This window comes from Balaenoptera acutorostrata, chromosome 16, assembly GCF_949987535.1.
Source record: "Balaenoptera acutorostrata chromosome 16, mBalAcu1.1, whole genome shotgun sequence".
Lineage (NCBI taxonomy): Eukaryota > Metazoa > Chordata > Mammalia > Artiodactyla > Balaenopteridae > Balaenoptera > Balaenoptera acutorostrata.
Window position 1 is genome coordinate 63,275,756 of NC_080079.1, and position 22,345 is coordinate 63,298,100.

Below are 22,345 nucleotides of genomic sequence, written 5' to 3' on the forward strand. Positions count from 1 at the left end.
GTTCTTTTATTTCATTGGCCAGAATGAAGTCCTGTGGCTGCAAGGCAGGTTGTGAAATGTAGTCCTTTTTCTGGGTGGCTATGTACGCAGCCAGAAATAGAGGGTTTGATTACTAATTATCAAGATCAAGGGAAAAGAGGTGAAGGATATTAGGAGATAGTAGGAGACTCGGCCACCTGGGAGGGCCAAATACGTGCCAAGTAGCACAGAGGGCTTTGTGAGCCTAGCTGGGATGATTGATTTCTCCAGCAGCCCAGGGCTGCTGGGAAGAGAGGAAAAGACAGCAGAGGCCAGGAATTGGCAGGTGAGTGACTAAAGTTTGATGGGGAGAGTGGTCCTTGGGAGGGGCTTACTAGAGCGGTTGCCTGAGGGGCCAGACTAGGCAGAAAGGCAAATGCAAGCAGGAGAGACTGGAGGCTGGAGGTCTTGATGAGGGAGATGCTGGCAGGAGAGGAACCTGAGCTTCCTTCTCTGAGACGCAGTGTGTGTGTGTTATGGGGGGAGGGGGTGCTTCCAGGGTGGTACCAGGGTGGCTGTTGGGGGAGCCAGAATGGAGCTTTGGGGCCAGGCGTGTGGGCTGGGCCTTCACAGTGGAGGCCTCTGTTCCATCAGCTGTCTTGGCCGAGTGCTCTTTCAGTTGCACAATAGAAACAGTAACAGATGGAAGCCCTCTGGGGCCAGAAGGGGAATTATTCATCTGACAGGTGGGAGTCTCACAAGATCTCAGGCACTAGAAGTGGGGCCTCGTGAGGAATTGGGACCCAGAACTGGAAAGTCATCAAGAACCCCCCCAGGATCTCCAGTATGGCTCACATTTCCGAGGAAAAATATCTTTGCAGTTCCCTGAAAACTTGAGCTCATAGTAGGGAGGAAAAGAAGGGGATCTTCTTATCTTTTAAAAAGTTTCCTATAATTTTTTCTTTAAAAAGTATGAAGTAAAACGTGGACATTGCAATGAGTGAAATAATGCAATGACGGGTAAACCCAAAGTCAGAAGACTCTTCCCACTTCCAATTCTTTGTTCCTCTTCTGAAAATCCTGTCACTTCTGAGAGAGAAGGGCACCTTGCTGCTTCTGCCTCATGCTTCAAAGCTGCTTCAAGTAACGTTGTTTTGTCCCGGCCCATTTCCTTAACTAGCCCATCATTGTTCAGCATTTGAAATCTTTCCAGTTTCCACTGTTACAAAGGGCTATTCTGTGAACACTTTGGATAAAGTACTTCTTAGCTCTGGATTATTTCTTTGGGGAGGTATATAGCTAGGAATGGTATTATAGGGTCAAAGGGTCCAAATAGATTCATAGCTCTTGTTGCCTACACACAGATGGTTTGGAAGGTATTTTAAGAGGATTGAAGCATCTACTGACTTGGTAAAAAATTATAATAACCCACTTACTGCTTTTATATTCTTTATTAAAATTCTGTCCTTACAGGGAAGGGGGTGGATGAAGGAACATATTACTCTTGTGTTGCAGGTGTGCAAATAAAAGGCAGCAAAAGTTCATCTCAAAAACACGGACATATCCCTCTAGTTGGGGGGGAGGGTATTAAAAAGAGTCGTGGTGGGTTCAGGCTCTGTCGTTAAGTAGCTCTGAGAGCTCAGTTACTCCGGCCAAGTGAGAGCCTGTGATCTGAAGGTCTCCAAGTTTCCTTTTGGCTTGGGGTCTTGTAACCTCTGCATGGTATGCTTTGCCTCCTTCATCGGCTAGGAGCTGGGAACCAGGCTGTGTCCTAGAACCCCACCTCCCTTGCATTTCTCTGGCTGTTGGGGTAATCTGCCCCATTCGGTGCCTGGACTTAGGAAGCCTGCAGATGGGGCAACCATGCAGCCTCCGTTTTGCCATTGAGGCCAACCAGTGAGGCATCCAGTTTAGACCAAATCTTGTCCCAACTTTACTCAGCTCTTTCACATCACCCGCTGCGGTGCACACTTCCCCATCCAGCTCCCCAGTGGGAAGTAAGAGCCTCGCTGTGTGGGTGGTGGTGGAGGAGCTGAGCCAAAGGTGCTGAGACCTCTGTCTGTGGGCTGTTCCTCAGGGAGGATTATAGATTGTCACAGACAGATGGGACCCTGGGTTTAGCCCCTCCCTGGTCAGGTGTAACTTTGGATAAATGTCCCTCCCATTCCAGGCCTCAATTTCCCAATTGGTACAAGGATGGAATGGGACTAAATGACCTTTAAGGGCCTGCCCTAAAAGTCTGAGGTTTCCTTCCTTTCCTTCCCTTTGGCTTGTAGGTACTTGGCCCTTGGGGGACAGCGAGGTTGGGGTCACCCCTCTGCTCAGAACCAGAGGGTCAACCACAGGTAGAAGGCAAGTGGTTTTGTGGGCCACCCAGGCCTTTCTTATTCTGGAGTAAGATGCAGATTGATGGCTAGACAGGGTGGGGCAGCTTCTTTTCTCCATAAAGGCTCCTGGCTGATTTTTAGCCTGATTCTCAAATTCGGGCTTCACTCTTTGTTCCCTTCTCCAAAGGCTCAGGCACTTTCTATCCTCCCCCATCTTGCTTCTCAATCCCTTGCCTCCACTCCCTCCAACTCTGGGACAAACCATGATAGGGCCTTGGGAGTGTTTGTATATTTTGGAAAGGGGAAAATTTCCCTTCCCTTCTTTGGTTCTTTTTGGTTGGTCAAACAATTAAAATGATGTAACACAGATTAACAGGAGAAAATAAAATTTAATTTCATATGTGCAGGAACCCCACAAACATGAGAGGGTCAGAGACAGAGAGGTAAAATGAGGTATGTACACCATGCTGAGCTAAGAAATGGGATAGGGACCTGGGGCTTCCAAGGACAGGAGGGTCATCCCCAGGTAGATAAGAAGAGCAGATTTTTTGGTAATTAGGTCTTTGCCCTGCCATATAGATGGGGTCACTTAGATAAAATTTGTTCCTGGTAATAACACCTTTTCTGGGAAAAATCCCCAATTTAAATTCTTCTAGGTAGTTAAGGGAGAGGCAGTAATTTCTCTTGAGCCCGCAGGCTCTCCATTGCCTTTAGCGCAAAAGAATCCACATGCCAAAGTACCACATCTCAGAGACCTGTTCTGAAACCCTACATATCTAATATTGAAAAACCTGTCTGTGAGTCATGGGGAGAAGGGATTGTGGATATGAAATGTTAAGAGGGAAAGTCAGGACCCAGAATAAAGTTACACGCAGGCCCAGCCACGAAAATACTATGAACGTCATTTAAGAGACAGCGTGGGTCAAGTGGTGAGTTTGAGTTTTGACTGTGAGAGCTTAGAAAAAGTAGATAACCTTTCTGAGTACGAATTCTCAACTGAAAAATGGTACTAATAATAGAAAATGGTACTTCATAGAAAAAAGGTGAGGCTTGAAAGATATTTTTATATATATATATATATATATAAAATCCCTAACGTTTACTTCTTCATTTATGTATTCTTTGATGACCTCTCCATTCCGTTCCGTCTCCTTATCCTCCTCCCATGCTCCTTCAATCCTTTCGGCCTCCACATTCCTCCCTCCTCCCAGCCTTCCTTTTGCGCAGGCGCCCTGTGCGGCGCTGAGTCAGGCTGCGGGGAGAATTCGGGCCGCCTGGCCAGGACAGAGCTTGCGCCTGCGCGGTGGGCGGCTTTGGGGCGGGGCAGGTTTATATTCGCTGAGGATCAGCTGACGCTCTGCATTGCAGACTGCGGAGTCAGGAGGCGCCATGTACTCCCTCTTGGTTCTGGCCAGCCTCCTTGGCGCGGGTAAGCCCTGGGACCCCCAGCCTGGGAAAGGGGATCCCGCAGGACGCAGCCCGCTAGTCCCGGAGCGGGCTGTACCGGGCCTCGCCCTTTCGCTCCCCATAGAGATTAGTGAGGGGCGCGCTCTGCGCAGGCGCGTGCGCAAAGCCGGGTACCTGCTGGGCGGCGGAGGGGCTGCTGGAGGCGGGAGGCGGTTGGGAGCCTGGCTGCCTAGGGGCTGGGGTCGGGCGTGCATGCGAGGCGGGCGGGGCCGGGGAAGTAGCGTCTCCCTCACGGCCTGAGTTGGCGGACTGGGGCTCCCTTAAGCTGCCGGTCCAGCTCTCGGGGTGGGCCTGTAGGGTGACCCCTGCTGCAGCTGTGTCGTGCTTGTGCTGGACGCACGTCATGGAGATGGACTGGAGCCCCAACTTCTGGACAGACTTTGGCCCTTGGCCTCACTTGCCCCAGTTTTTAAGAGTATTGACGTTGCAGAAAGCACATAAATATATCTTCTGTATTGATGTTTATCTTTGCATATATATTTACTCTTGATCCTACATCTTGAAGATAATATGGGGTTTTTGTTGTCCTGATGAATTTGCAATGGAGCCCTCATTTCATCTTGCACGGCCATTGGCTGGTTTTGGCAGTGGCCTTTATTTTTGGGAAAATCTAAGTACCTGAGAAGTTGTTGTACATAGGAGTATTCTTACACCCACCAATTGTCCTGAAATAGTACTGATGGTTGTTAAAATCATCAAATCATCGTAGGTTATGTAGGCAATGCTTGGGAACCAGCTGTACTGCCTTCCTGGAATTAGAAGGGGTCCCGTGCCCTTCCCATGTCATCGAGACCAACCCTCCACCCTCAACTCTTGCCTTCATATTCTTAACCTCGTCTAAATCGTCATGGTAAAGGGAAAGGAGTGAGGTTGACAGACTTGGAGCCAGATTTTAATTTAAATACACAGAGGATCCCAAATCTGGATGTTTTCAGGTAATAGCCCACTGAGGACAATAAACCTGATCTTCAGGCCCATCCTCAATTTCTGTTTCTAGTTAACTGTAATCTAAGGGCTAGCTTCCATTCTAACTCATGCAGCAATCCAAATTTTAATAGACAGTAATGCAATGGATGACAGAGTTGATGGGAATCAAATAAGATATTTATAAGTGAGATAGATTTAAGGTGTTTAAACCAAGCTCCTAAACTTAAACCAAGCTCCTAAACTTGCTTTACTTGTGGATTATGAAAGGCAGTCAACTTATACAGAAAGATTTTTGGTTTTATAGTCACCAAAGGAACTTTTTCTTGCTGGGGTTGATACTGCTTTTATTCCATAGTCAGTATGATAAACTAATGCTAGTCTCTAAATTTTCTATACTGATTCAAAACGATTTTTTTGTTTTTCAGTATCAAACTGTTCTTACTGGCAGTGAGTCACTCCTCATGAGACCCTTAAGAGTTCTGAATCACTCAACCCACATGAAAAGGACTTAATTGTTTGTTTGGAAATGTAAAATCCTCCTCTGGTATATATGGGAGTATGGCTAACCAGACTGTTAAGTTAGACTAGATACCCTTTCCCCTGAACACTTGGGTAAATAGGAGTGTGTAATAATGGCCTTGTTCTAATCTTGCTGCCCAGGCTTTAGGATTATGCCAAGGTCATGCTCTGAACACAATGTATGAATGCCTGCTTGCCTTGACAGCTCTGGCCCCAGTGTAGCTTTTTGGAAATGTATTCCTAAAATTTTTAATATTGATAGTGAGCTTGTTAACGAAGGTGCCTAGTGACGGCAGCCATCATCTGCTTCCTGAGAGCTTAGAACTTGCCGTTCCAGTGTAGCACCAGAGAGTGTCATCCTGAATCTGGAGAGGCTTTATGCTTTGTGTTTTAATGATGTCCTGGTGGTAGAGACTTTTGCTCTTGAGTTATTTTCCTACTCATCCAGGTGCCCCTCCTTTTTCTCCACCTGGAAAAGAAATGGCAGTGATGGTATACTGAGAGAATTGGAGAGTATCTCCTCTAACCTCTTAGGAGTGAAGACACTGAGGCCCCCCAGAAATGACTCCCCCAAATCGTAGGCCATTTACTGGGGAAGTCAGAAGCAGAACCCAGGACTCCTGACTGCTTGCTCTTTATCCTTCCATCAACACCAGGTGCTTAACTTTACAAACTTACTGGGCTGTAATTTACATACAGAAAAACATGCACATTTTAAGTGTACAAATTGAGGTATTACTGCAGAGTGAACAAGCCCACTGTAAGCAGCCCCCAAGGTAAAGGAGTAGCCATCCAGAAGCCCCTGTGCCTCCCCATCCACTACCCTATCTAACTTGCCCCAAAGGAAACCGCTTTGTTAGCTTCTAGCACTGTAAATGTAAAAACCTAACTACTATTTTTGAGCTTTTTATAAATGGGATCATATAGTAAGGACATACTGTTGGGTGATTCCTTTAGTGGAAAAAGGCAGGCCCAGTGTTAATGAGGTGGCAAGTATAAAACAAGTGGCTTGGTGCCTGGGATATGGTACATATTCCCTGAAACTTAGCTGCCCCTGTTACTGCCGCTTGTGTAGAGGCTAACCAGCTGAATGTTGTTTACCTGCCACTGAGGCAGGTAGCTCTCTAAGGATGCTAGAATGTATTATGTACAAATATATATATTCATTTGATAGCTTATTTTTATTAAGATGCAAGACATGAACTTATAGCACAGCCTGCTGAATGTCAACAACTCCAGTTCTCACCTGCCAGGAATTTGGATAATTCCTCTGTTTATCAATTTTTAGTCAATAATCAACTTTACTCTGAAAATAACAAGGATTTGGTAAGTGGTTTAATTGCATTTAACAAGGTGTATCCAATACCTTCTACGATAGTTGAAGCGTATTAGATCAGGTGGTCTGGATTTTTCTAGATGGGGAAGGAGAACTTGCTCCTCCATTTTCTTGGGCTCTGAAGCTGGAATGGCTGGGCTGTGGCTTAACTGGATAGGGATGAGGAAGGGCGACAGGGTGTTGCTGGCGGGGGGAAAGCACCTAATAAGGCATGGGAAGCTCTCAAGGCCCAGACCGTGCCACTTGGGCAAGTGTGCACTGCAGCTTCCGGAAGCAGTCTTCTAGCATGGGCATTCTAGGTCACTCTAAGCCTTGCTTCCGGCACCAGTTATTTGGTTCTGCCTCCTGGAAGGAGGATCTGGATTTTCCTGCCCTGCCTGTTTTGTTTTTTGTTTTTGTTTTTTTAAATCATTTTAAAACTTATGGTAAATACAGTGATAGGGATGAACAGTTTGACTGTTGGCGAAAGCACTCATTGCTTTACTTTTGTTCCTTGAAGTTCCAGAAAATAACCTCAATTATGGCCTTGGGTAATGGCCTGTGCACTGAAAAATAACCTGTCAAAATTCCATGTTTTCTTGTGAAGTTTATTATTCTTTATGATGGGAGTGAGATGATACTGTAGAATAGAAGTTTAACTTTATCACATCACTGACTGACCTTGGGCAATTTTCTTAAACTGTGCTTCCTCATCTGTACAGTGAGATTAATAATGTAGTGATGTAGTGATACTTTAATAACTTACTGTATGACAAGGCTTAGGTAAATAAGTACTATAGGGTTTGTTGTTAAACCACAAAAAAACAATAGCATGTTTGTTAATGTCCTTGTCCCACCAGCACAAGGACAAAATCAGTCTCTGCCCTTGATTTTGTGATGTCTCCTGCCTTCTTTCATTTCATTGGATGTTGTAAATTTAACAACAAACAAAACTAAATTGACTTGTAAATATGTTACGTTGGACATAATTACCAGATCAGAAAACAAACTAGGGTAGGTCGTCAGCCATCAGGAGGGAGGTGGGAAAGAATTTGGCTAGGCAGCCAAACTCTTGGTTTATACATCAGTCTTTAACAGAACAGCCCAACAGATCAGGGCTGGTTCCTGGTAACCTGACTACTCAGTTTCTAGGCTGGTTGTCCCTAACCATGGTACCTGGGGTAAGTCTGTTCTCCACCCCCCGCCCCAGTCTGGTTTCCCCATCCCTCAGTGGAGGTGAACTGTTCAGATAATAACTGCACACGGTAAACAAGTTCCATCAGTGTAATAGTGCATAGAGTAAAAAGTATGTTTCCCTCCCACCACTGTCCCCTGGGCCTTTCCCAGAGGCAGCCTGGTACCGGCTCCTTTAGGAGCCTTCCGGAGCTACCTATAGGTGGCTGTGTGTATGATTTCCCCTTCTGGTTTTCTTTTTAACACAAACACATATTACACTGTTTCGCTCCTTGCTCTTTTTTAAAATTGTGGAACATTCTAGACATCTGGAAAAGTGGAAGAGTAATGATAATGAACACCTATGTATATAACACTCTAGTTAAGATATAGAACAACCCGCCTCCTTCCATAGATAACCACCTTCCTGGCCTTGGTGTTTATCATTCCCCTGCAGGTCTGGCTTTATACTTTCATACATATATGTGTAATCTTCAGCGGTATGTGTAGTATTGTTTTGGATTTTTTTTTTTTTTTTTTTACCTTTTTGGCCGCACTGCACGGCATTGCGGAACTTCCCCGCCAGGGGTTGAACCCCTGCCCCCTGTGGTGGAAGCGACAGTCTTAACCACTAGACCACCAGGGAAGTCCTGTTTTGGATATTTTAAACATTTCATGAATAATATATATTCTTGGGTTAGGTTTTTTTTTTTTTTGCTAGTGAGGTTCATTCATTTTGAAAAGTTTAGATCTGTTTCATTCATTTTCACTACAGTACAGTATTCCATTTATATCATACTTATTCTCCATTCTGTTGATAAACATTTAGATTATTTCCAGTTGTTTTATTGTTCTGTTACAAACTGCTTCTATAAATACTCTTGTGCACATGAACAGACATTTCCTTAGAGGATATACCTAGGAACAGAATTGCTGAGTTGTGGAGTATATCTGTTTTCACCTTAATTAGAAATTGCTGAATTACTCTCTCAAATGATTTTAGGAATTTCTGTTCCCACAGAATATGCGGTTTTTAGTTGCGATATTAACATTTGATGTCAAACTTGAAATTTTGCCATGATAAAAGGGTGAGGTGGTTTTCATTTGCATTTCTCCTTTTATTTGTATCTTTAGAGGTTATTTCATGCTAATACAGATAGATCTATACTACTACCTTTCTAAAAAAACATTAAAAATTTTGGAATAATCTTAGATTTACAGAAAAGTTGCAAAGCTAGTACAGTGAGTTTCTATATACCCTGCACCCAAACTTCACTTACTGTTAACATCTTACATAACCGCTGTACATTTTTCAAAAGTAAGAAATTAACCTTACTGTTAACTAGACTGCATACTTTATTTGGATTTTACCAATTTTCCCACTAATCTCTTGTTTCTGTTCCAGGAGTGGATCCACAGTACCACATTGCACTTAAGTTGTCCTATCTTCTTAATCACCTTCTACCTCCCAGCTGTTAAAAAAAATAGCTGCAGAGTATTTTATTGTATGGATGTGTCAATTTAGTTAAACCTATTGATGGACATCTGTGGCACAGAAAAAGTGAGCTGGATTCTGATGACACTTCCAAATTGTAAAATTAAATTCTGGCCACACTTGGATAGATACTGCTTTTGAAAAGAAATTCTTTATATGACAGGAAACTACGTAAATAAGATTGAAGGAGATGTTATAGAAAGTTTTTTGGCCAGTCTTAGTGATGTTACTTATTACAGTAAAAAAACAAAACAGAACTCCTTTAACAGCTGTGCTGGAATGCTGTCTCCATGTGCAGGCGCTGATGCCAGAGGGTCATGTGGCTTTTCCTGTCTCACTAGGAGTAAAACCTAAAGTTTATTCTGCAAGGTCATGTCACCTGGCCCTCGGCTGCTGTTCAGAGTTCTTCCTCTCCCATCAGGTCAGGGCTGCTTACTTACTGTTGCCCAGAACCTTTGCATTTTGTGTTCTACCTATCTGGGTCATCTTCCTTTCCAGGTAATCGTAGTTTACTCTGTGCCTAGGTGTTGCCTTACCAGAGTTGTGCCGTGCTCTGCCTGAAATGTCCATGCCATTCTGCCCTAGTCTTGCTCTTCCTTGGCTTCATTTTTCTTCTTAGCACTTGGCACTGCCTGGCATCATATGATGTGTTTTTATTTGTTGTCGTGGTCACTGACTGGATCTGCAGCATGTACAACAGTGTTTGGCCTGTAATAGGTGCTCAGTCCTGCTGAATCGTGGTGTGAGCTGTAGCAAGAGGACTTAAGCTCAGTAACTGCTGGTGGCTCGGTGTGCATGAAACTTAAATGCTGGTAGTGCCAAATCTTTATCACGATTAAACAAAGCATTTTCTTTTATTAACTGAAACTAATTTTAAGAAATTGTGTTTAGGAGTTTGCAAATCAAGAGTGACTTTGGACTCAAGTGAAGTGTTGGCTTTTAATAATAGTTCATGTCCAGGTTAGAGCCAATCCCCGCCCCCACTGCCCCGCCCGAGCCTTTTGGAGAGGATTTTATGTAGGGGTTAGGGACACAGGACCCTAACATAACTAAGATACCCCTGGTGGCCCTGATTTGAGGTAAATCTGAAAAGGGAACCAGGTATAATTTGAGGAGGTTGTTTCCCCTCTTTTTAGTTCCAGAACTTAGTTGTTTTTAAATGTTTAACCCAGTGGTTCTCAAACTTTTTGGTCTCAGGATCCCTGTATACTCCTGAGTCACTGAGAGACCCCAAAGAGCTTTTGTTAATCTGGGTTATATCTATGATATCTACCATCTTATAAATTAAGCTGACAAAATTTTTAAAATAATCCTTAAAAAAAAATAAATCCATTACATGTTAACATATTGTGATTTTAGTGAAAAATAGCTGTTTTCCTAAACATAAACCTATTTAGTGAGAAGAACAGCTTATTTTACATTTTTGCAATCTTTTTAACACCTGGCTGGATTTTCAGCTGCCTCTGCATTCAGTCTTTTGCACTGTCACATGTCATATGCTTCCAGAAAAATTCCACTGCTCATTTTTGAGTGAATGAGTGAAAAAGGCAACTAACATCTTCATATTACTATTATGAGAATTTTGACCTCATGGACCCCCTAAAAGAATCTCTGAGACCCTCAGTGTTCTGTGGACCACGCTTTGAGTGTGAACCACCAGTGTAGCTGATTTGCGGGAACTACAGACATCATAGTAGGTGACACTTCCTGAGAGTTCATTGTGTACCCAGCACTGTTCTAAGTGCTTTTTGCTTAACATTTTATCCTCACAGCAGCCCTCCCAGGTGAGAGCAACTAAATCAGAATGCTGGGGACATTCTAATATCCTGCCCTAATCCATGCTGTGGTCTGAATTTTAGATTTCAGCATTTCCAGTGAAGGTGGTATTCCTCTTAAGTATTAAGTACTCAAAAGTGACATTTATAGTAGACACACTTGCATGTATCTGAAACTTTTTACTTAATAAACAATCATGTGCGATGAGCCCAGAACGCTGAATTTCCTTATTAGTGGGTTTGCATGAAATCCTTTTTTTTTTTTTTTTTAAGCATAGTATTGTCTTCTTCAAGGGTGCAGAGACCACCCAGCCGGTTAGCAGGGATGGGATAGAGCCTGGGCCGGCTTCTGGCTGGCTGGCTGGCTGGCTGAATTGATTCCTGGGCTGTACCCTGGGCTGAGTGTAGAACCATACAGGTGTGCCTTTGACCTCTGCCTGTACCCATTCACCTGGCTGGACCTTGGGCATTTCTGTCAGGGGCTTCTTCATGGTCCAGTTGTGGAGTAATCTTATCTAAGGTGATTTAAGTTTATGTCTGATCATCACCTGATAGGTTGACACTTTGGAAGAAGAGCTTTGCTGACAGGAGTTTATATTGGACTGGAGTGCTCCTTTTTTCTTTTTTTAATTAATTTTTTTTATTGGAGTATAGTTGATTTACAGTGTTGTGTTAGGACTAGAGTGCTCTTTTTTAAAAAATATATTTATTTTATTTTTGGGTCTTCGTGGCTGCGTGCAGGCTTTCTCTAGTTGTGGCGAGCGGGGGCTACTCTTCGTTGCGGTGCGCGGGCTTCTCATTGTGGTGGCTTCTCTTGTTGCAGAGCACGGGCTCTAGGCACACGGGCTTGCGTAGTTGTGGCATGCGGGCTCAGTAGCTGTGGTACGCGGGCTCTAGAGCGCAGGCTCAGTAGTTGTGGCGCACGGGCTTAGTTGCTCCGCGGCATGTGGGATCTTCCCGGACCAGGGATCAAACCTGTGTCCCCTGCATTGGCAGGTGGATTCTTAACCACTGCGCCACCAGGGAACCCCTGGAGTGCTCTTGAATGAACTAGATAGGAATTTCTCTTCCCAAAATTAATTATGCCAAATTGAATCATTCTTTTACAATCTAAGACGATCACACAGCCTTGCCCCTCAGTGTGTGTTATCACACAAGGCAGTGTACCTGAGGATTCTGTTGCTTTCTTCATGTGGATTGATTTCTTGTCCTAGAATGATCTGGCTTGTGAGGAAAATTAAAAAGCAAGGGGGCAGTGGGAGAGGAGAAGCAGGGAAGAAAGAACCTTTGTCTTAAGTAACAGAAATAATAGCTTATCTGAGCCAGAGGTGATGGGATGTCAGCCTAGCAAGCTTGAAAGCTTTATTGCCACAGATTCCTTTTGTGATAAGGGGACTATTTGGACCTTACTTCCTCCAGATCAAGGCAGGCTGCCTCTAAGCGTATGCCATTCAGAATGATTAAATGGGCAGTATTTTTATTCTGCTCTGCAGAATGCTTTCCAAAAGCAAGATCCTCTAAAGAAGAGACAAGTGCTCTTTGTCATCGAAGGTATTTGTGACACCAGCTGTTTCATCGAGTAGTCAGTGTTGAGTGCATTGTGTTATCTCCTGCTCTTAGGGAATCTAAGTGCACAAATTCTCCTGAGAAATGTCTGAATGCGGGGGACCTGAGGTAGATACTGCCTCTCCTGGGGTTCCTCTCTCTTGGTTTCCTAGCAACCTGCTTGTTGCCATGGCAATGCATTACCCAGGCAGCAGATCCACTGCCCTGTGGAATGTGTGCTCTGATTGTTGAGATTGGGAGGCTGCTTGCATTTTCTGTTACCCTTTTTTTTTTTTTTTTTTTTTTGATAATTAGACTCGAACAGTATTTAGCATATGTTACCTGAAATATTTAAAAGGAATAAAAAAGATTTTATATGGCTAAAATAATAAGACTGATTGTTTTAACAAATAGGGCATAAAACACACATTCTAGGAATGATTATCCCTTTCATTCTGAGGTTGGTTTTGAAAATCTTTGTTAATTATATGGTGTACATGGACTTTTAAATATCTGCAATGGAGGTAAGCCTTAGTAAAGACTTGTCATTTGAAGACTGTTTTGGTGAATGAGGTAGATGATTAAGCTGGTATTATAGTTAGGCTTAGGTTTGACTGCAGACAACAGAGACCTAGAATAATGGTATCTTAATTATGATTGAACTGTTCCCATCTATCATAGCGAGTTCAGGAGCCAGGCAGTCTAGGGCTAGCATAGTGGTTCTACTTCCAAAAGAATCGGAGACCCAGGCTCTTCTAGCTCAGTGTTCTGCATCATTGAGGTCTAGGCCCTTTCTTCATGGCCCATCATGGCTGCCAAAGTTCCAGCCATCACTTGGCCTTAAAAGTGCAGTAACGTCTGCTAACATCCCATCAGCCAGAATGTGGTTTCATGGCCAGACCCTGCTACAAGAGGGACTGGGAAATGTGGTTTTTTATTTTGGCAGCCATGTATGTAGCTAAGAATTTGTGTCTCTGTTCCTTTGAAAGGAGTGGAGAATAGATATTGCTCCCACAAGGGAGCAACTTGTGGTCTGTGCCACACTGGGCGATAATTGTTCCCTGAAACAGGTTGTAAGGTTTAACTATTTTTTCTGATTTTAAAAGTAACATGAGAAAAAATTAATTTATGCCAATATACAAAAATTAGAATGTGAACACCTCCCTTTGTCATCCTTTCCCTCAAGTCCACATTAACAACAATCCAGTGTACAACTAACTGAGCTTCATAAGTACCAGACACTCTCAGTGCTTTCTGTGCTTTCTTATTAATCTTCACAGAATTCCTGAGAAGAGGGCACTCTTTTTTTTTAAAGGAAGTTATTTAATTAATTAATTAATTAATTAATTTATGGCTGCATTGGGTCTTCGTTGCTGCACGAGCTTTCTTTCTCTAGTTGTGTTGAACAGGGGCTACTCTTCGTTGCGGTGCGCGGGCTTCTCATTGCAGCGGCTTCTCTTGTTGCGGACCGTGAGCTCTTGTCACGTGGGCTTCAGTAGTTGTGGCTTGCGGGCTCTAGAGCGCAGGCTCAGTAGCTGTGGAGCATGGGCTTAGTTGCTCCGCGGCATGTGGGATCTTCCCAGACCAGGGCTCGAACCTGTGTCCCCTGCGTTGGCAGGCGGATTCTTAACCACTGAGCCACCAGGGAAGCCCCAAGGGCACTCTTATTTTCCATATTTTGCAGATAATTGTGGCGTTAGTAACTTTTCTGAAGCTTGGCTTTAGTAGACAGCAGAGCAGGAGTTTTGTCAGATCTGTCTACCCCCAACACTCAGGGCAGTGATCATGTTGCCATACTGCCTCTGTGCCCTTCCAGAGAGGGAGAGGTTTTTGAGGGGGCTTTTCTAAAAAGTGGGTTCCACTTTTTAGTGGAACAGTGAACAGTGAACAGTGGCAACTTTCTTGGGATTGGAGGGCAATCAGCCTGTAGCTCCAATTACATGAATTACTGAAAACTTTTCACTGGTGGTGTTACTAGTGCTTCGCTGGGCACCTCTCATTTTTGCACACGTGGGGCTTCTTGTTTAGCTCCTAGCTACCAGTATCGACTCCTGGGCTCATTACAGTGGGGCCTGTGCTTCACTCTCCTTGAGATTTCTGGGTCTTGAATTTAGTAACCAACAACTTCTGAGGTTGCTGGGAAACAGCTCTCTAGGTCTTCGAGCTGCCAGTTAATGACCTGATTAAATGTAGAGAAAGCAAATAGAACATCCTTGATTCAGCTATTTGTGGAACACCTGTTCTGGGCAAGATAGTGGACGTGAAAAAGGTCTTCCAGTTGCTACTGTGGATAATAATAGTAATAGTGCTCACTGGACTGTTGTAGCATGCCAGCACTGCACTGTGTTGTACAGTCGGTTAATTTTTACAAATCCCTTGGAGTAGGTACTAGTAATAGGCCCATTTTGCAGATTGGAAGACCAAAGTCTGAAGGTCACATGACTGGAAGTGGTAGAGCCATGATCTGAACCTTCACTGTCTGATTTCAGAGTCAGTCTGGTAGGGGAGTCGAGATAATGTGGGTAAATTAAGGTACCAGAGAGATAGATGATGATAAGGAATGATGGTTGAGAGAGTAATACTCTGGCAGTTGAAAGTGCATAGTTATGTCATCTCTTTTCTCAAAACAATCCAGTGATCAATGGCTTCATCCTCATTTTACAGATGAAAAACAAGCTCAGAAGGATGGTGATTTGCTTAGGGTCATTTGGACAGGACTTGCAGGCAGATCTTATTTTCTTTTCAGTATACCGTGTTTGAAAAACATTTAACTTATTAGATGGTGGGTAAGTTGCCTTAGAAGCCTCACTCTAAACTTGGGGTTTAGCTCCTTCTCACTTAAGAAGTCATCGTAAGAGCACCTAAAACACACACGGCTATGGTGAGCTCTCCCTCCTTCCCTCCCTCCCAGGCTCACTGAGGATTTTTGGTCAGAGTCTAGAGCTGCCACAAAGCCCATGACTGATGCGGCTCATGGCAGCTGTTCTCAAGACAGTAAAATTCCACTACAGCCTGTCTTTGTTAAATGACCTACATGTGGAGTGGTTTAGAGCACATCTGCTTATTTTCTTCTAAGCCTAGGAGTAAGAAGGGAACAGAGCACCCACCCCTTTCCTAAGGAAATAACCACTGAAGTCTTTAAACAAACAAACAAACAAACTGAAACCCTGTCCTAATAAAATGAAACTTGGTTGTGGGGTTTTAGTGTCTCTGAAGTGATCATTTCTCTGACTCCAGCCCTCCAGCATTTGTCACTGAGGGCTCGAATGCCAGGCAGGCCCTTGAACTAAGAAGTGTAGTGCTTGCCTCACCCTGAGCAGTGATCCTTCTTAATAGGACAGATTTAATCAGAAATCTCCAGGGTGTCAGGCAGACATTCTAAGAACTGTCTTAGAGTTCAGCCTGTTGCCTCAGGGAAGGAAGTTGGTTTTTGGGGGCAGTGTGGGAAGATGAAAATAGAGATGAAAGCTTTGCTGGGAAGATGTTTTGAGAAATAACTCAAAAGAAAGGTTAGGGTAATTTTAATATTGGTTATGTGTAAATACTGAAAATGTCATTTGCCTCATTATTATAAGAGTGAAGACTTTTGTAGCCCCTAGAGGTCTTCTAGCCCCGCTCACCACTCAGGATCCCTCTTACGCAGAATCCCTCTCGGTTGGGCATTTCGTTTCTGCTTGGTTGCTCGCACTCTTGTAGAGGTCATCACATAACAAGCAAACTCATTCCCTTTTTCTTTTTTTTTAAAGCATCAGTTTAATGGTTAGAGGACAGTTCAGGCTTCAGAGTGAGAACTCTGACTTCAAGTTGAGACTCTGCACTTATTAGTTAGAACTTGCTTAATCTCTCACAGGTTTCCTTTATTTTTTTTCTTTCTTCTGGCTGTGCCGTGCGGCATGTGGGATCCTAATTCCCCACCAGGGATCAAACCCCACGCCCTCTGCAGTGGGAACGTGGGGTCTTAACCACTGGACCACCTGGGAAGTCTCCGATTCCCCTTTTATAGCCTGTGGATGTTAAGTCTGTTCCTTACCTTGAGCTGTGGTCTGCTTCCCTTCACGTCTACCCACCGCTCTGAGGTCTGGGATCTGAAGCCACCACCCAGAGCAGATCCACCCCCATGTGAGAGGTGGAATGTGTCCTTCACCTGTGAAGGTAACTGTGCATATCCCGGAAACCTTCTCTCTCCCAGCTAAACACCTGCAGTCTCCTAAGGGCCTTGCCTTCCGACCTGCTGTGTTCCCCTGCGCTTGCCACTGTCCCACGGGAAGCAGGGTGCGCAGGTGTGCTCTGCCTGCCTGTGTCCACTCACGCCGCAGCTGCTGACCCCCAGCTCTGTCCTTGTGCTGTTGGCTCTTGCTGCCCTGCTTTTTCCTTCAGCCCAACAGACTTCACATTTAAATTTAACCCAGAGAGTTTCATTTTCCCAGCTGTCTTCTTCAGCCCTTGCTGCCCCTGCTTCCTGCTCAGCCTTCTTGGGATGAGCCTTGCACTCCATTTAGGTGCCCATCATCTGGATCTCCCCACCTGCCCCTCGTTTCTGCCACGTCACAACTGGGCGACGCTAACACGAGCTGTCGCCCACAGCATGGACCATGGGCGACACTCATCACAAGGGATGAGTGCCTGGTGGGGTCTTTCCCAGTGGGCCTGAGGTCTGCTGGAGCCCTGCTCCTGAAGAGACAAAAGTGTTCTTTCCCTTCAGCAAAGATCACTGCTCTCCCTGAGAATGTTCAGGAATGCCCCTCCCCCCGCCCCGCCCCACCAGTCTTTCAGCTGCCCTCTTTCAGGTGCCAGTTCAGTTTCCATTTTGAAGAAGCCACCTCTGGCTCCCCCAAGCAGTTGGGCATTCTCCTTGCAGCTCCATGTTTCTGCCAACACAGCACCATTGTTCCTGTGTTTGTCCCTCCCACCTGAAGGCACTGCTTTTCCCAGTCAATGGAGTTGATAATTGTGCCTTCATCTTAGTTGTTTTCCCACTTCCGTGGAGAAAAACCATGCTTACCCCGGGAGCTTTCAGTCCCCAGCTGGAGTCCCCGGACAGGTGTTGAGAACCCCCTGAAGTGGTGTGAGGGTTTTGTGTATTAGTACGTTTTCTGAGGAAAGGATCTGTGTTCCAAACTTGTTCTGACCCACTGTTTGATTCCCTCTCAGGAGACCAGCTCCTGAAATAAGCCCCTGAACCTCTCAGCAGGTCGCGCACTTGGCATCACCAGGCTTGTTTCAGCCTCATTACCAACCCTGAGGACACGCAGTTGTTTCGGGTCATCTTAGGAAATCCCACCACAGACCATTTTAATAACATGCACCTTTATGAATTTGGCTTTAGGTTGGAGGTAAATGGGGAGGTCTTGCTAAGGACTGAATTTCTAGGAGCTGGGACTTCAGTTTTCATTTTTTAGTGTCCGTGAAATCTGTTTTAGGCTTGGATTGGGTGACCTCTTAGGTCTACCCGATTGGCCACCAGGCATATATTTTACCTCTTGTTCTGAGGTGAGGGCTTGTTACCGTTCAGCAACTGTTAGGATTGGGAAATGACCTTGGGTTCTACAGTAGCTGGACTAATTTCAGATAAAACGGGCTACTTTTTTAGTCCAGAATATCCTGGCCAAAACAAGTAACAAGTCTTTATAGCAGGTGATTACTGTTTCAGGTTCCTAGGGGGAGTAAACAAGTTACAAAGTATTCTTGCTGCTTAGGCCTGTGATAGTGCATTGTGTTCGGGAAACCTGATAGATTTTGGTCAGTTACAGCCATTCCTGGTTGGGAAGGTTGGAGAAAATCCCCAGACTGAGTATTTGTAAGGATGGAGAGTGGTGGTCAGGCCTTGTGCAGGGAGCCTTGCTTTTATCAGCTGAGGTCCATCCTTCCGGCTTCAGTGTGTATCACTGTGTGTTCCTTTGCCTAGAGACTCATTTTGTAGCCTCCTGTTCATAATTCGAGCGCCTAATTCAGATGTAGAAGCAGGCAGTGTACTTAGTGGGTACTGTTCAGGAGAACTGGGAGGCCAGTACCTGGGAGGAGCGTGGGAAGTGCTGGTGGGAGCTGCCAGGTCTGGGGCTTTCTCTGTGACCCCCTCACTCCGCAGAGCCCTTAACCCTCGTGGCTTGACTTCTGCTCCCTGCTGACCTCCCAGGACCTACGGCTGAAGGCCCCAGCCTAGCTTGGCTACGTTATGGTTAACCATCTGGGGAGTGTTGTACTGTTTTGAATCTGGCACATGTTTTCCCACAGAGACCAGACCAAACCAACAGCTTTTGGAATGAGGCCAGTTCTGTTGAGTTCATGAACTGGTTGTGGGTTGTGCAAAAGGGCAGAGAAGGCTGTAATCTGGGCAGATTAAGAATTCGTTTGGTGGTGTCTGAAGGGGCGCAGATCATCTGGCTTGAGTTTTCTGGGGACCTGTGACTCCGTGTCTGCATGAACAGTTTGTGGAACTATAGCTAAGCTTGAATAGCTAGTAAAGTAATAAGAGTATTTCCTTTCCTTCCTTCTCCTAGAGAGAGAGCACCCACCGCCCTCCATGTGTTGTAGCCCATGGTGTGTGTGTGTGTGTGTGTGTGTGTGTGTGTGTGTGAGAGAGAGAGAGAGAGAGAGAGAGAGAGAGAGAGAGAGAGAGACATGTCTATAGAATTACTGTATCCTCTCTTGGTTTACAAGGTGAAGCAGCATGCAGCATGACTCCTGAGGTTCTAAATCTGTTTCTTACATGGCTGTGGGGTTTTCTTCTCAGACCCAAGCCAAATGTTTTCTGTTTACAGTAGAAGTTAGTTCAACCCTCTTGTGATAGCTGCTGGAGTTTGACCCCTGCGGAGTCATCCGTCTGCATGTGGCCCGATGTAATCTGTTGTTTCCTAGCGAGGTGTGAATGTGAGAGTTTTCTTCTCAGTTTTTAGTTCCAGAATCAAGGAATACCATAGTTCTCTCAGGGCAGTTTATAAAATATTCTTTAAAAATTACACACAAACAACACGACATGGGGAATTTAAAAAAGTAATTTAGCCAACCACCTTGTTTTGTTTATTTTCTGATTTTTGTACAACCTCAATTTCATATTCTTGAATATTTTTCTGTTTGACATACATCATTTTTATAAGTATATTTAGCAACTGCATAATATTTTGGTAAGAATATCACTAGTTTTTTCCCTCTGGTTTTGACCATTCAGGTTGCATCTGCCTTTTTTTTAGTATCCTGAATTTGACTTAATATATATATATATATATATATATATATATACTTAGGCATATTGTATTTTACCTCTTGAATTACTGGATTTCCCTAAAATGTTTTATTAGAAGTGGATTTTTGAAGAGAGATTTTTTTCCCTCAGTTCTTGAAATATATTAATATATTTTGAGAAGTACTTACTAGTCACACTGCTGTCAGCCTTATAAGAATGCATCTTTTTCCACAAATTTATCACTATTTGGTGATAAGGTTGTTTGTTTTTGTTTTCCGTTGGCTATTATTTTAACTTTAAAAATATGGTACCTTCTTGCTTTAACCTGCATTTCTTTGGTTCCAGGTGACTTGAACCTTTCTTCTGTTTTTTTTTTCCTAATCCCATTTCTGTGGTTGTGACTTTTGCCCGAGTCCTTTCCTTGTTACACCATAGACGAAACTCCGTGTGTGCAATTGGTTTCAAGTGGACATACCTACACTTTGTAATATCCAAGCTTTGTAGTTTTGTTTTTTGCTAGCAAACTTGTTTATGTGCAAAAACTCACCCAACTGATTATAAAAGGTCTCTTCTACTAGAACAACATTAAGAGCCATTGTTTTATGTAATAAGGATATGACTCTTTGTGTTCTCATTACAATTTTTTTAACTTTGGCTGTTTTTCATTTCTGCAGAAGTTAAAATCTTCTATTCTTAAACCTGCCAGTCTTTTCTCTTGTGATTTCTTTCATTACTTCATGGAAATTTAAGATGGTAAAGATTAAAAGGACTGATCTGTCTGATACTGTTTAAAAATAGTGTGAGAGGAAAACGGTGAACCAGGTAGATTAGTCCCTCCCAGCCCTGTGACATATGTGACAGCGCAGCTCCTTGGCTGTGTGGCTCGTGTCTCATACAGCTGGTGAGGGGCCAGCCTAGTGTCCCGCAAAATGCCAAGGCCCCTGATGCCGGGGAAGCAAGTGAGGTGGGCCTGGTATGTGGGAATGGGCCGCGTCCTCACACTGAGTCTGCTTGCAGCTCTCGCCAGCCCCGTCCTGGGCCTGAGAGAATGTACCAGAGGCTCGGCCGTGTGGTGCCAGAACGTGAAGACGGCGTCTGACTGCGGGGCCGTGCAGCACTGCCTGCAGAACGTCTGGAACAAGCCGGCCGTGGTGAGTGCCTCCGACTGCCGGGCCTCTGTGTTGTCTGTAACTGCCTGTAACTGCTGCCCTTTACGGAGCGCTCTCTCCTGCGTCCTTTTGTTTGTTCTTCCTGGTGAACCTGAGACCTGTTTGTGGGTGGGGGTACCCACGCGGAGGAGTGGAGGGCTGGAGCGGGGAGGCTGCATTCCCCCAAGGCCGCCCAGTGTCCTGGTGGCACGGATAGGGCGAGGTCCTGCCGGTCCTCCACCGTGTGCCCCATGCTGCCCTCCAGATGCAGCTCCCACCTCTCCACCCCACGTAAGGGACCGGCAGGTGCAGCTCCCATTCCCAGGACTGGGCACGCGGGTGCAGCTCTGTCCTTGGTCACTCACTCAAAGTAGATGCTAAGCTTTTGAAATCCTTTCCCCCTTTTTTGGTATTTTTCTCTTTTAAACAGGCAGATCACTGATTCAGACCCTAGAGCTTGGGAGCTATCTAAAATTTTATTTCCAACTATAGCCAAACTGGAAAAGATGCCACTGATTTTTCATCTAAACAGTGGTAAATATAGCACCTTAATGTGGGGAATACTCTTAAGATGACAAACCTCAAGTGCATACTCCACGCAACCTGAGTCCTCTTGGGAGACGCCCAAGCGCTGCTGGCCGGGCCGGCCGACTACAGGAAGTGCTCTTTGTTTGCTCTGGGATGTGCTTCAGCCTGTGGTGCAAGGCAGGTTTGACTGTGTGGAGCTTGAGGTCTAAAACTTGTCGGTGGCCACTCGTACTCCTTCAGTAAGAGAAGAAGAATTAATTCAATAACACTGCTCTTTTAGGTTCTGAATTCACTGTCTTAAACCAATCTCTGTGGCCAAAATTACTTTCAGATTTGGTTTCTAATTTGCTTCTGATCTTGTTTTTAATACTGCTTCCTCTTTTGAAGTTTAATGTATCATGGGGGGAGCTTAGATCTTTCTCTCTTGACAGGACAGTCTTGTGGATACCGGAACCTCTCGGGCATCGTGCACAAATTCATGATATCATAAATTCACGACACTAAAAAAAGGCATATGTAACCTGAGTGGCCCCATGCACAGTATTAGCCTGATTAGGTCCAAAGGTTCAAGGCGGTTTCTCTAAATGCAGCTAAATTCACAGGTGTTCCTTAATCTCACCCAGATGTGTTAGTTCCTTCTTCATGGGTTGAAAATTGGTTGACATAAAGAAGGGAGCGCCCCAAGAGCTTTGAGGACTGGCTAGAATTTCCGTGGTCCTGGGCCATGTAGGGATGCCAGGCTTGTCTAGAAGACTCGTGTCGTGTCTCTGAGCTCTGCAGTGGTGACGTGTGGCCTCCACTGGCACACAGCACTGCCCAGGAGGTGGAAGGCAGACAGAGTGCCGGCAGCAGTGCTGGTGGGAATGGGCAGAGGTCTGACTGGGCCTTGTTTCACTGCCCGCACCCTCTTAACTCTGTGATGTTCCATCACATTACCGATTTTCTCTGATTTCTGCTGCCCTGAGTTCCAGCTGATTTTTGAGCCTCA

General features: G+C 44.8%; 1 protein-coding gene across 2 annotated transcripts in view; it reads left to right on the top strand.

The window, feature by feature from the left end:
- The first annotated feature begins 3,556 nt into the window (after positions 1-3,556).
- The window catches only part of PSAP (prosaposin), a 32,381-nt gene continuing 13,592 nt past the window's right edge, over positions 3,557-22,345 (top strand). For both annotated transcript variants that reach the window (XM_007167720.2, XM_007167721.3), the window contains exons 1-2: positions 3,557-3,714; positions 20,699-20,832. In XM_007167720.2, the coding sequence (XP_007167782.1) occupies positions 3,675-3,714; positions 20,699-20,832 (174 nt within the window). In that variant the 5' untranslated portion in view covers positions 3,557-3,674. The remainder of the gene's footprint in view (positions 3,715-20,698; positions 20,833-22,345) is intronic.